We start from the raw sequence: 13,279 nt of genomic DNA on the forward strand, positions 1-13,279 counted from the left end.
TGTACTGCTTTGCCCTCATCCAGGACTTTGGTGACATTCTCAATGAAGTCCACCAGGTTTAATAAGCAAGATCTACCCTTGATCAAACCAAACTGGGTGAGCTTCAGAGTTTGAAGTTTGAGTTTGATGATTCTTTCCATGGCCATGCAGATAAGGCTGGTTAGGCTTATGGGTCGATAGTTTCCGGGGTTGGTTGATGGACCCCCTTTGTACAAGGAGATTACTGTTGCTGTTCTTCACTCTGCCGGAACAAAGCCAGTGCCCAGGTTATGGTTAAAGAGAGTGCCAAGTGGTTCTGCTAGGTCTTGTTTTAGATTGTTTAGTAAGCAACCTGGGATGTTATCTGGTCCCATAGAGGCAGTGTTTTTGGCCTTGAAGAGTGCTTGTATGATCTGTTCTTTGGAGATATTCAGTAATGAACTGGTGTCAGGAATGCTTAGGAGTATGGCTGGTGGTGATGGTGGGTGAAGTTATTGCCAAATCTGTCAGCTAGCAGGTTGGCAATTTCCTGTGGTTCAATGTGAGTAGTACAGTCCATTATACATTTGGCACACAGCTGGACATTTCCTTTTAGGTTTCAGACATACCTAAAGAATGCCTTATGGTTGTTTTTAGCTAGGGATGCTAATTTAGTCTCGTAACTAGCCTTAGAAGACTTTACAGCATATCTGATTTGCTTGTTCAAGCTGTGGAGGGTATTCTTCCTCAGTTGAGTTAGTTCCCTCCTGTTCTTAGATATCAGTTTCTTTCTTTTGCTATATAATTTATTTATACTTAGTCCAACAGGATGACTTGTTTTTTGGGAGGACGTGGTTTTAGTCATGTCAGGTAAAGCTGAGTCAGTACATTTGTTTAAGTAGCTTTATAGGGCATTTATGTACTCTGCTGCATAGGAAAAAAATGCTGGCTGTGTTAGCAGGGGCTTTAAAACTTTTTATACCATCACTTAGTTAGGCTATAGTTTGCTTTGCTTTTTTCATTTTCTTTGCTCCTGTGGGGGTGTCAGGTCTGATCTTTACTTCAAGTGAGACTGATTTATGGTCTGACCTTACCAGGGAGGGCAGCACGCAGGTACAATGACACCCCTTGTTGGTGAGCACTAGGTGTAGGAGATTTGAACCCCTTGTGGGGTGCAAGCCAACTGTTCCAGGGCATTTGAATTAACAAAATCCAGGAACCTCAGAGCAGTCATGTTTGTGCTCAGTTGATGGTAGAATAGTTGAAATATCCCATGACCAAGGTGTTTGACTGTATACTGACAAATTCTAGCAAGTCCGGCTAGGCGGTATACTTCTCCTGGTTCATGGTGGGGGACATTTAGCTTGCGATAATGTGGTAGGGTATTTTGCCTATTGTTATTTGGACCTGGAGTAGCTCAATAGTGTCATATTGTTTTACCAGTCTCAAGGTGCATTTGGATTTAATGAAGATGGATACACCTCCACCTTTTGGTTCTTTCACACCCATTTTGAAGTCTGAACATGTGAAAGGCATTGTAGCCTTGTATGGACGGGGTGCTTTCTACGGCCTTGAACCAAGTCTCAGTGGCTGCACAGACATCAGCATCTTCCAATTTGAGGAGTGCTTCCAGGTTGTGCAGTTTACTGTTTAGGTTCTTAGCATTAAGCAGCATAACTTTGAGTTTGTCTCTATTGGATTTCTTTACATAAGAAGTTTGTTGTTTTTACATTGCCTAAAAAAGGCACTGTGGGAAGGCAGGCATCTTTACCAGTGTGTCCGAAAGCCTTCAAGAGACAGGTGAAGGCCATATCTGGCAAAGCAGCGTAGTCTGTTGAGCACATCTTCCCATGCTGTCAGATACTGGATTCCCCTAGAGTGACACCAGAAGCTAAACCAATTGTTGAAATCAGTCATTTTTTGTCTGTATTGTGGCATCTTCCTAGGTGAAGGTAGAATGCTGCTTAGGGCTATGGACATACTTGCCTGGGACACATAATCTGATAGTTCAGTCATGTCTCTGTCCATATAGTCCAGAGAGATATGTCTCAAGTCATTCACTCCAGTATGTACTATGACAAAGTCATAATGGTAATTGTTGCTGAGTGACTTGAGTTTGTGCATGATTTGACAGATCCTGGCATCTGACAGGCAGCTGACCGTGACCTTCTCCCTGTCCAACCTGGTGAGGGGGACATCTGTGGGTCTCACTATTAAGTCGCCTATGACTAGGACATCAGGTTTTGATGTGTTTTGCCTTAGGGCCTTAATTGTTGAAACACTGATATGTGTGTTATGTGCAGTGGTGGATTCTGTTTGTGTACCAGTATGTGTAGGTTGTTTGCTCCTGGGCGGTCTCTGGTCTTTTGGTAGGCTCTTAGTGTCTTGACCTTATCTTGTGTGAGTGGAGAGGTGTGTGTGCTGACAAGCCATTTGATGTCTTATTTATTGTTAAGTGAGAGGACTAAATTTAGTTTCATGGTATAGTTGCAACTCTCATATACTGTACTTGTTTGCTTTAGGAGCAATTGCTACACTGCCTCAGTATGCCCATGTCAATCAGGCTGTCTGGAGAGATGTTGGGAAACTGACTGTCTATAGTAGCAGGTAATTCTTAAGTACTAATTGCTGAGAGGGCAAATTAAATCAGCTATTGTTCTGAGATTAACAAGGGGAATTATTCTATAGAAGATCAGGGATGGAAAGTGGGGCGATGCTGTTCATTGTGCAGCTGCATTGACCTCAGAGCAGCAAGGAACCTGGGAGGGTTTCACTGACTGCTGTCTAGGGAAAAAACAGTTTCTAGGTCTTTGTGTCTATACACGGTACCGCTAATCAGGGATGGAAAGTGGAGAGATGCTGTTCAGTGTGCAGCTGCATTGACCTCAGAGCAGCAAGGAGCCTGGGAGGGTTTCACTGACTGCTGTCTAGGGAAAAAACAGTTTCTAGGTCTTTGTGTCTATACACGGTACCGCTAACCCCCATTGTGGTGCATGCAGTATACGCAAACATGAGGCTTATATACAGTCGAACTTAAACAGTGTTAAACTAATCTGTTAATAGGAAATCACACAATGAGCCTTCCTCCAGTAGTCCCCAACTCAGACAAGTATGTATCCTGCCACAAGAGTACAGGGGAACCCTTCTTATTGTAAGATGGCTGGATTTGAGTTGAAGTGTATGAAAAACAGGCTAGATTCAGCAAGTCTGGATCTAGTCTGTGCTAACTACGCAATATTTCAGTGCAAAACAAGTACAGGTAATAAGCAGCTGCAAACAGTAAAAGCAGTCAAAAAGGTACAAATTAATGCAGTAAAACAGCAAAATACAGATGAAAAAGTGCATATCAAACTCAAAATAACCCTATTTTTTTGTTTTTAGCATTGAATGGTTTGGATTCAAGCAGAAACACTCTGGACCTCTGGCAAAGGACACCAAATGCAGAGCAGCTCCAGTTAATTGAGCCAGAAACCATGCAAACATGAGGCTTATATACATACAAAATTAACAGTTTTAAACTAGTCTGCCAATAGGGAACCACACATTGATCCTTCCTCCAGCAAGTCCTGGCTCAGACAAGCCTATATTCATACTCTTCTGCCACAAGGGTGCAGTGGAGCCCAATTAATGTAAGATGGCTTGATTTGAGTTCAAGTGTATGAAAAACAGGCTAGATTCAGCAAGTCTGGATCTAATCTATGCTAACTAAACAATATTTTAGTGCAAAACATGTAATAAGGATGTGCAAACAGTAAAAACAATCAAAAAGGCACAAATTAATGCAGTAAAACAGTAAATACAGATGAAAAAGTGGCAGGAAATGTTATCTTACTATTGTAGATTTTTATACATCTACCAGTAGACTGTCGCTGCTGTGCAATCATTTTTTTTAAACTGCCCTGCTTTTTATCACCACTTGTGTGTCAAAGTGAAAGTAAAAGCAATTTTCATTATTAATCAAAAACAGTGCGGTCTGCACTGCTTCCCTGTGGTCAGTTTTTTTCTTCGACTTATGCAAAACCCGTTCTGCTGTTTGCTAGTACTTCGTACAGACTTGGGAAAACAGTGTCATTTTTTAATCAAGACTGTACTGTTTAAGAGCAGCACAGTGGTGCAGTGAATATAGCACTGTTGCTTCAGAGCAAAATGTTCTTGTTTGATTCTTGGCTGAAGTCCCTTCTATGTAGAGTCTACTCTAGTAGGTTCCCTGTGAAAGCATTATACATGTTTTCGGTGATAAACAGAGTATTTTATTTTACTTCCCAGTAGTCATGCATTAACTGCAAAACAATAATGTCTCTTGTCTTCTCAAGTAAAGTAATTTTTTTGCTAGTAGTTCTAACAGTATTTGTAAAAGCAATGTAATTGACATTCAAGAGCAAAATGCTGTGTGTTACTTTCTCGCATCCATTATGAAATTATGTGGATATTTCCCCACAATCATAATTTGTTAGACAGGACTGTCACCGTTTACCTTTGGCAAAGATCAGTTTCATTGATTTGCTGGCACTTCTAACACTAATTGTGAAAGTACTGTATCTTGAGCATAGTGCTGGATGTTGTTTCTTCAAGCTTCATCTCTCTATTTGCCTTTGTTGACCATGAAAGTCAAACTTGTCAAAACCCATTTTCACTGGAGGAGTAGGGAGAAAAGCACTATCTGATGCATTTAAGATAATCATGACTAAACAAATTTTTAAAGATGCATTACATAGTCCTTAAGACATATAGAACTGTTCTGTAGTGACACTATACAAATATAAAACAGATGCTTGTGTAGTGACATTGTACATGATATTAAATTTCAAGTGTAAAACATTTAGTATGCAAACAGTTCATGTGCAATATATGTGGCAATCAGACATTAGATGTGACTTATAAGACAAGGTGAGGATGGTTACAGTGTAGATATTAGGCATAAATGTAGTTGAGGTAAGGAGTGTGAAACATTAGTAGGTAGCTAAGTAGATGAAGTTAGAAGGAGGAGAGATACATTCTTTATCTAACGAGTCAAGGGTAGTGGGAATAAGAATGCTAGGGTACTTACTGACATAGAACCTGGTTTGAGGATAGTAATGGAGAATATTTGAAGGAGATGGATAAAGTGGAATGGTCAGAAAGAAATTGAAATGTAAAGTGGGGATTAAGATCAAAAGGTTTGTTGTGTAGAAAGGGAGATATATGTCATAAACGGATAAGGGTTATTGGCTGACAAAGGAAACTGAAGTTACTCGGGTGAGGAGCATGTGCATGATGTGTGATTTAAATGTTTTTATTCAATGTTTGAAGGTGGAAAGTTTCATGGTCTGTTTTTGGAGTGTTGAGATGGAGTTTCAAGAGTTTAGATACCTAATGGGAATATAGTGAGTCGCCCACTTTGTTATTAAACTCTGTTATAAATAGAGTTTATTGGCTGAGTGAAGTTCTCTACTAGAAGAGTAGTGCTGCATACAAGGTATCTTTTAGTGTTGAACATGTTCCTGGTACATGTATAAATTGTGTGTAGTAATAAGCTGTGAGTATTTTAAATAGGTTGCTCGAGCCAGTTTAGTTGTTTCAGAGGTCTGCAATGATGAGTCCTATACTTAAGGATGGCAGCAAATCTGTTTACTTTATTGTAGCAGATGGAGAATGTAGCTTTAAGTGCAGCATTTAGCTTTGTAAGAATATATGAGGCATATAGTATGGATGGAAGATGGTAGCTTTAAGTGTAGCATTTAGGTTTGTAAGAATAGGTGATGCATATAGAGCAGATGGAAGAGAGTGAGTTTAGTGCTAGATCAGGTATCATTTATTCTCTTTGCATAAGTCTAGAAATGCAGCCATATTAAAACAGGCTTCACAGTCTGCATACAGTTTCAGTGAATGCACTTTTAATCAATGAAAATAACTTTCAGTAAAGAGTACTGATAAGAAGAGAATGTGCTGTACATTTGAGTACAAACACATTTTGTTTGTATGCTACAAGGCTTGGGAACCAAGGTTACAGAGGTGTGTAGACACTTACAGGGTTTTGATATTATTAGGAAATACTTCATATACAGTTTGTTTGAACTGATGTGCAGAACGTCATGGCAGTGCATTCCTGAAAAGGCAGTACAGACACTTGGGTGTGAGTGCAGAAGTCAGTTCAAATATCCAGCATTTCAGAATATTAATTATATTATTCAGGTGGAAAGAAATATGAGGAATATGAGTGCAGAGGTTTGTTTCAGTTTATTAGCACTTTTACTGGAAACAATATTTGAATATTTTTTACGTCTACTGCCAAGTGTATACAATAAAGCATTCTTAACCAAACTACAGTATTTCCACACTTTATTGTGAAAGATACAAGGAGGCTTAGTCCATAAAGTAGATACTGGCACTTGTTCAGCACAGTTCTGGGCAACTAACAGGTTAAGCCATTCATTCCAGTCTTATTCCAGTTTCTTCCTGTTACTTCCAGTTCATTCCAGTATCCTACAGTCATATCATTTATTTTGTGTAGCATTTACATTAGTAAGAATAGGTGAGGCATATAGTAGGAATGGAAGATGGTAGGTACATAGATGCTAGTGTTTGTCTTGATGGTAGTGTTAACCTTGCATCATCTGTCAGGTAGTTTGGTTGTATAGAGAGACCCATGTTTCTGGTGTGTCTTTTAATGGCTTGTAATATGTGCTGGTCAGATATGAAGGTATTGTCAATTAGGATACCCAGACATTTTTGTTTGGGTTACAGTTTCAATGTTTGTGCTGTTAGATGGGGTTATTTCAAAAGAGTATCTTTCATTTTGATATTTAGATATATATTTATTTTTTTTTTGGTATTGCTTCTGACATCCCTTTGCTTTTAATAATCAAGAGCATTTTTGTGTTACTGTGTGATCATTTTAAAATGCTGTAGAGTATATCAACTCAGCTTGGGTGGTAGTAGGTGGAGCCTAAGGTTGCAGGCATATGATATGGTAGTGCAGCACCATAGTGGGGTTAGCAATGCCAGTGCAAATGATCTGTCAAGACAGGGTATGGGGTGATGGATTGCCAGATAGGCTTACCCCTCTTAAGCAGCCTTTCTCAAGGGTCACTTGAAAAACTAGCATGAGTCTTCGAAGGAGGGAAGAAGTGTGATGAAATGAGGTACTGCCACCAGCACAGCTAGCTGGATTTTGTAAATCATTATATGTCATTTGTGAATATCAAACTAATTTATATAAGATGCTTGTGTTACAAATGTTTTAGAACTGTATGCCATGTGTATATCAAACTGCTCTTTAAAGGTGTTTGTGTTGAAAAGGTTTTTTTAAAGTGCTGTGTTTAAAATGCATCCATATTGTGCCATGCTAGACGAGAGCAGAAATGTACATGCACTGTTGTAATTGTTTAAATGTATATATTTAACGGTGGAAACTGGAATACAGGAGGTTATCCTCAGTCCAGTAAACTTTAGAAAAATAATTGAAATTAAATTACTTTATAGGCTACGTCATAAAGATGTTTCAATGCTGTTAGAGACACAAAGTCTGTACTAGAAAGCTTTTGTATTGTCTTCGGGTTGAACTAATTGCTGCTTTGGAAGCATGAAGGAATGCAGTTGTTTTATGACTGCCAGCATCTGCCAAAGATCTGAGCAAAAGCCCTTGTATGAGTATTTTTACAGGTAGATGCTAAATACTGCCAGCTTCAGCAATGGGGGTTTTACCTGGGAGCTAGGAGTCAGATGACAAGAAGTGATGTCATTCTCCAAGCTAGCTCAGCAGTAATATTTTAGATATTATTTTGAGAAGTCTTTGAGTGAGTCTTGGACCTGACAAGAAGAATCATTCACCACGTTATCTACCTTGCTCTAATAGTAAGTTATTAGGGAATAGTATAATTCTCTTAGATTCAGTCAGGAAAATAATGAAGCTTAGTTTAGACATTTTTCTTTATTTGTGTGAGCCTGTACTGCAATGTTATTTTAAATATTTACTGTGGTTTTGAACTCTGATGTCACTGTGAATATATGTTTAGTATTTTCTTGTTCTTTTATTATTTATTATTAAATATATTTAAACATTTCACTGTGGCTTATCTGCATAGAGATATTTAAGTTTTGAGAGTACTTGTATATTTATTTGGTGATAGCATGTGGGCCACTCCTAATAGCCTTGTGCTTCGTCAAACTACCATTTGTATTAATATTAATATCACTCAGTATATTGGGTACCCTTGGAAGAGCCTTAAGGTAGCTGTCAGGAATGACTGGTGGCAGTGAAAACTGCCTTATAGTCTGGGTAGAAGGGGCTATAGCTAGTAAACCTGTGCCAGCCTTTCCCAGGTGTGTGTGTGTGTGTGTGTTTGTGTAAATCAAATCTCAGTGTGTGTATGTGTCAGCTACTCGGCAGGGACACGAAGTACTGGTTGGACAGAAAGGGTGCTGGAGATCTTGGCTTGGTCACTCAACTAAGATCTCAACTCTATAGCTGTGCCAGTGGGGAGTCTTATTGGGGATCTGAAGGAAGAGGGAGAAACCTGCCCCAGACTAACTGTGGTCTCTGTGTGCTCTTAAGGGAAATTGCACTTGATGTAGACAGCTGCATATGGAAATACTGTGTGTGTACTTGTTAACCTCCCAGTGAATGGCCCCCACTGTTGCCAATCGTGAGGATTGAGGCTCCTTGATTACTGGCTGGCAGTAGTGGGTCATCACAGAGAATATGTGAGGGATTGGAGTCAGAAATTAAAGTGGGTGATTTCATCTGATAATTTCTATTTGAGTAGATTAACCAAGCAGGGGTGTCCTCTTTCTTTGTTATTTGCACTATATTTAGAGCCATTGCCCAAGAAAATGTGACACTCAGATTTTCAAGGATATAATTGGTATGGTAGTCAAGAAAAGCTGTCTGGATTTGCAAATGATTATTTTATACCTGATAAAACCAGAGAAATACATTTCAGTGTTCTGGAACATTTTGAGGCAGTTTCAAATCTTTTTGGGATGCAAAATTAATGAAGCTAAAACAAAGGCAATAGCTGCAAATTATGTACCCGCACACAAATTGGTTCAGCAATATCCATATTTATGGAGACATGATAAAATTAAGTACTTAGGAGTAAGAATTAAAAAGGATTCTGGTGTGACAGCTAAGGATATGTGGGAAGAGACTAAACAAAAGAGAATGCAAAAACTGAGAAATTGGAAGCTGTGTTAGATGGATCTGGATAACAAGATAGAATCAGTTCAAATATTTTAGTCCCTTTAGTTGTATACACAGGTCCGGCATATGTTTCTCAACTAGAGGAGAAATTGTGGATAACAATAAAGAGCTGAATGATTTTATCTGTGTGGGGAAGATGGCAAGATTAAAGTGGGATAAGCGGATTCTTCCAATTAAACAAGGCGGTTTGGGATTACCCAGTTTGAAGGGGGTATTTCAGAGCTACACAGTTAAGGTTCCTATACATAGCACGAGCAGAAACCTGTAATTCAAAGTTGAAAGAGATGATGAAATGGGGGAAGCTCAAAAAACAAGGAGAACCTGGGATTTTGGATGCAGATCCTTAAGGAGAATAATGACATCAATGACGAGTATTATATTCATAAAGTAGCAGAAAGTATTCTAAGAAATAAGCCAACAAGGGAATGGAGAAAGGATGACTGCAGTTAAGAATACAGACACTAGACAAGAGAGGACTGGAATTTGTTGGAGAAAATTAGTTAAAAAAAACAAGGGATCGGGAGCAAATAATTAGAGAGGGAAGGTAACAGAATGGAAAGAGGCTAATCATTTATTTGGACTGCGGGATAGAGATTGCCTTCCCTATCAAGGATTGATATCAGAGTGTAGGCAGAGAGAAATAATTAGGGGGATCCTAAGTGAAAGACCAGCACTGGTAGAGTTTTAATAGAATCTAGAACAGAAACTGCTGTTAAAAAGGAATAATTAGTAGAACATACAAAATATTGCACAGTAACTATAAAAATCAATCAGAGGAGGTTAGTAAGGATTGGGAAGAGAGACTGGATAAGCACTTCACAAATAAATAATGGAGGATGTATGTATGTCTCCGAAATATGGAACAAAGTCTACAAGACTTAGGATTTTTGCTTGGAACTGTTTGCATATGTATTTTTATACCCCAAGCAGACTTCAAAATAATTTTCCTCAGGTAGACAGCAAATGTTGGAGGTGTGATGGGGAAGAAAGAGGTAACTGGGAACATATTTTCTGGGAGTATAATGATTGGCAGACTTTAAAGATTCACTGCAGACTGCTCTGTCAGAGATACTAGGTGAGCAAACTGATGTAACTAAGGAAATGATTTTTTGAGCTGTGATAAGAGTCAGAATTACTTAGACATAGTAAGGCCTTCCTGAGTCTAATTATGGTGGCTGCTAAAAACAATTACTAGACAATGGAAATCAAAGTCTAAACCATCTTTACTAGAAGTAGTGAATATAATAACAGAGAGAAAACAACTGGAATTGGGATGTTTAGAAAAGAGTATTTTTACAATTAAAATGATGTCAGTATGGTTTGTTTTAATTTATGTGAATGTATGATTGCCTATGTCGTACATGATAATTTTATAAAGATGTTCCTTGTTTAAAAAATAAAAAGAAATACTAATGAATGTTCCACATCCTGTATGTATAAAGGCCAAACTACAAAAATGTTTTGGGCTATCTTGGTAGTTGCTAGAAAATTATTGCAAAAATTAGAAATCAAACTCATTTCCTAAGTTCAAATAATTTTGAAATTTAACAGCAGTACTATGTAAAACTGAAAAAGAAGTGAAAGATCTATAAATCATACTAAGACTTTTAGTGGTTGGGGTAACCTTGAAATGTTGCTACTGAAATGCCAAGACTCTTAATGTGTTAATTGAATAAGATTACCTTGATGATGCAATGTATTCCTGTCACTGTATAACAATATGTGATGCTGAATTCCTTCCTTTCTGTTTATATATTGTAAATATGTTAAATTAATAAAAATGTTCTTATTAAAAAAGTTTGTACTTAAGTAGTGTCCATACTTATTGTAAGATAGTACTTCATTAAAACCTTTAATGATGGTTTTTCATCCAGGCTGAAGAAGTTGTCTCACGTCAGGCACCTTCCTTTTCTGTATAGCTAGCTGCAACTCTTTTTATTTTTACAGTGTTTGCTTGAAACGCAGATTTGTTATTTTCCTAGCTGTACATCACATGTAAAGCTGCATTAACTTTATACACATTCTGAGTGAACAACAGTTGAGTGGGGTACAGTTAGAATGGGTTTCACAAAGTAGCATTTAGAATAAAGAGATTTCAAAGTTTAGTTGATGTTCACATTTTTTAATCTTTTTATCTTATAAAGTCAAGTTATCCAGTCCCCATAAAAGCACATCCGCCTTCAAATAATTAATGGTTCCCCACCCATGGTGAGATTTCCTGGTTGGAAAAAAAGCCCTTACACTGAACTTCATATGTCAAACAGTGCGTCCTTTAGAAATGTTCCTATTAGTTACAGCAAGCATCCACCATGGTGTAAAACTGTCTGTCTATCTATCTATCTGTCTGTCTGTCTGTCTTTATTGATTTCTTAACCTGGCAGGTAGATAGATCTGATGACTCCTTTCAGCCATGGCTCAGGCACTGAGGGAACAATATAGCAGTGATACAGGAAATGGTGTAGATATTTGACAACTTAATAAATTTACATCGTTACAAGATATGAAATGCAATCTACATAACCAAATACCTGTAGTTATACAAATTCTTTAAGGGTTAATATTTACTAAGTTTAATACAGTGTCAATTATACATTGATAACTTCTGTCCTTCGGCATTGTTTTTCTGACAGGTTTGTAAAATATGGTAATAAGATTTGACAGAGGTGTGCTAAGAGGTGTGTAATTGCTGTTCCTAAAGCTCTGTTCTGTACTTTTTTGTGTTAACACATTTATGTATTTACAAGCTAACAGTTTATAGTTCTGTGATGTAGCTTACATATTGTGCCAAACTCTTAACAGTTGTCGCCATTAACAGTGATTGGAAGAGGTGACATGCTTTCTTACAATGTTCTTGAGATTCTGTCCATTTTACCTTCTGTGCTAAATATAGCCTGTTGCTTCACCTGGGTCATAAACAGCAGTGTGGTTGCTGCTGGAGTACCAGGCTATCTGAATTCTTGGTGCGTTTCAGGTAACTTAGTCATGTAATTTTTGCAACTAAGACATGCATGTTAAATATTTTGCATGATTATTCGTCTGCACTTAGCATCTAGAATTTATTCTTTGGTTGACTGAGTGCTAGGCTTGGTAGACTTCTAAAATAATGTATTTGAATGCATCGGTTTTACATTGTTCCATATTTTTGTAGGTGGAGGATGAAAGCCTTTTTGAAAAGGGAGAAGTAAATCTGTGGGCAGAGAAGATTGCTTATATACGACTCCTCAAAAAGCATCTTGTCCACTTCATCTCTGAGGCTTCTTTTCCATCCTTTCAGAAGGCAGAATTTGTCCAGTTGACAGATGTGGCATCATTTCGAGCACAGCATGTTGATAAGCTTCTTTTAGCATTACCTCCTGTTCCACAGTTTTGTAAAACTTTAGAATACATGAGGCTGTGTATAGAACGGGAAAGGATTACTGTTGCGCAAAGTGTATTAAACTGCCTAAAAGAGCAAATGTCTGTGGACTGTTGTTGAAAACCACACAGAAAAGACACTCCTGTGCTACTTTTCAACTATTAAACAAACATTTTCACCAACATCCTTTAGGTAAACTTATACAGTTGTCTGATATGGGGCATTTGTTTTCTTTTTTGTAATTTATAATGTGGTAACCACTTTTCATTTTTAAATACTTCATTGTGGTATTTTGGAAAGCTGGAATTTTGAATAAAATAAGATGTATGTTTTTATACAAACCTTGTGTTTTTAATGCTGGTACTTAATTGGCAGTGTAAAGCTTGAAATTATCTGTTCATGTTTCATGAATATGGCACAAGCTATTAAATGTACTGTATGTGTGATGTGTTATATACAGTCCAGTATCGATACTTTCATATTCTACTTTTACAGTGAAAGCATCCCATGACTGGGGTGTAGTAGACATTTGCAATATGGCAGTTGAATGGCATTTCTTTAAATAGAGTGTGTACTTCTACAGAAAGATAAAAAAGGTATTCCTGATTTTATTCCATTCAGATCTAATTTGTTGTTTAACACAACTCTGCTTGATTAAGTACATAGCAATGAAGGGTGAGGTATGTCTTGCAGTGTTTGCAGATCTAGACAAAGAAGCCTGACTTATGGTGTGTGTCAAGAAGTTACATGGTTGATCTGCAAACTGCAACAGTTCAGACTAGAAT

General features: G+C 37.8%; 1 protein-coding gene across 1 annotated transcript in view; it reads left to right on the forward strand.

Annotated features, from left to right (window-relative positions):
* THADA (THADA armadillo repeat containing) overlaps positions 1-12,835 on the forward strand; it is a 3,943,996-nt gene extending 3,931,161 nt beyond the window's left edge. The window contains exon 38 of the mRNA XM_044073699.1: positions 12,288-12,835. Within this exon, the coding sequence (XP_043929634.1) occupies positions 12,288-12,614 (327 nt within the window). The 3' untranslated portion in view covers positions 12,615-12,835. The remainder of the gene's footprint in view (positions 1-12,287) is intronic.
* Positions 12,836-13,279: the final 444 nt, after the last annotated feature.

This window comes from Protopterus annectens, chromosome 6.part0, assembly GCF_019279795.1.
Source record: "Protopterus annectens isolate FY-2018-M chromosome 6.part0, PAN1.0, whole genome shotgun sequence".
Lineage (NCBI taxonomy): Eukaryota > Metazoa > Chordata > Ceratodontiformes > Protopteridae > Protopterus > Protopterus annectens.